Raw genomic sequence first — 1,697 nt, 5'->3', positions numbered from 1 at the left:
TCACAATCGTGTTTATTGCATTTCATATTTACGATTAGTCTCATTACAAATTGATATTTTTTAAAGTAAAATGGTACGCTATAACAAGATTTGCTAACATCTTTAAATTGATTATGAAAATTTTCTAAAATCCATTTTTTAGTACCATTTCCAGCATTATCATTCAACTCTTCTAATTTTTCATTTTTCAGTTATACAACATTATATTACTCGTTTAATACAAGAGTTTGATTGTTGGTATGAATAGTCATAATAGGTCTCAAATTTTCTTTCTCTTTTTTATTCTCTTGTACTCGTGATCCGTCAGTTTCAATTTTGTTATCTTCAGTACCACATTCACACATTTCAGTCATAATTTTTTACTAATCTAAAAAATAATTAAAAAATCATGTTTAAAAATTTTAAAAAAAATATACACAATTATTTTCCCGTGGAACCAAAACCACCATTTCTTTCTACATCTTTAATCATTGACATTGTTATTTCACGACAAGAACATCCATCAATTTCTATAACTGTTTCTACAGCTTTAAATGTTTTCAAGAATCCCATTTGAGCAACAGCATCTCCACAATTAATAACGTAATCTTCTTTTGAATGATTGATAAGTAGCACTTTATTTTTGTCTTTATAATCAGCATCTATTATTGCAGGAGCATTAAACACTATGACGCCATATTTAAGAGCGATGCTTGATTTGGAACATATTTGACCTACTAAATCTGAATCTATTTTATCGATATACTCCAGTACTCACTGAAATACGTTCATCGGGTTGAAGTATGTAATGCTTTGTGCTTCTCAAATCAAAACAAGCACTCTTTTTTGTTTCATAATAAGACCATTCTTGATTATCTCTTATTTGAATTGTTTTAATCTCTACTACTTCATAAAGAGACCATTCTCCAACACTTTTCATTTTCATTATCTAAAAAATGATACAAGAATATATTTAAACAATGCACACATTATTTTTGAACTCTAAAGAATAAACTATTTGTTCTCTTTCTTTTCTATGAGAAACAATACAATATTTACAAAAACCTAATTTACAATAAAAGCAGTTAAAACAAAATAAAAACATATTTTCACAAAGATCACAATGACCAAACCAATTATAATAAAAATCAAATTGTCTTAAAACTTTTTCATTTAAAGCTCTATTAAAAAGTTCGTTAATATAAGGTAACAAAGGAATACTTGTAACAAATTCTGTATCGATCCACATTTGATAAAACAACTTATAAACATGTTTTTCTAATTTTCAATCGTAATCTTCTACGAGTTCGCCTTTTTCGAGTTTAATACTACCATCAAAATATTTATATTTTAGTTTTACAATTTCTAATCTTGTTCTTTCGTGGTATTGAACCTCGACAACCTTCATTTTTTTACAATCTAAACACATTTTTTTACACTTCTATTAATTTCACCTGAAGATGTTGACGATTGAACAAGACCTATTTTCCCCTTTTTATATGAAAAGGTAGTCATAACAACTTATCCTATTTCATTAAATTAGAATTAAAGTATCAAAGTACAGAGTCTAAAGTTCAAAGGGTCTCATCATGCCACACTTTGAACTTTAAACTTTGAACTTTAAACTTGTATGACATCATAATTCGCAAGGAATTAACATTATTTAAAAAAATTTGTTTTGTTCTTGTTTTTTAATCTCTCTTTTCAACTCAAAACAG

The 1,697-nt window shown here is 26.9% G+C and overlaps 1 protein-coding gene across 1 annotated transcript; it reads right to left on the bottom strand.

Moving 5' to 3' along the window:
- Window positions 1-420: 420 nt before the first annotated feature.
- Window positions 421-1,228, bottom strand: LOC136085519 (deoxyuridine 5'-triphosphate nucleotidohydrolase-like). The gene is made up of 3 exons (XM_065806832.1): window positions 1,145-1,228; window positions 766-928; window positions 421-722 (listed from the first exon to the last, which is right to left on the bottom strand). Exons 1-3 carry the CDS (start codon window positions 1,226-1,228, stop codon window positions 421-423), a joined length of 549 nt encoding a protein of 182 aa, XP_065662904.1.
- Window positions 1,229-1,697: the final 469 nt, after the last annotated feature.

Source organism: Hydra vulgaris, chromosome 09 (genome assembly GCF_038396675.1).
Source record: "Hydra vulgaris chromosome 09, alternate assembly HydraT2T_AEP".
Taxonomy (NCBI): Eukaryota; Metazoa; Cnidaria; class Hydrozoa; order Anthoathecata; family Hydridae; genus Hydra; species Hydra vulgaris.
The sequence above is the reverse complement of the archived record's forward strand: the minus strand, read 5'-3'. Positions and strand labels throughout refer to the sequence as shown.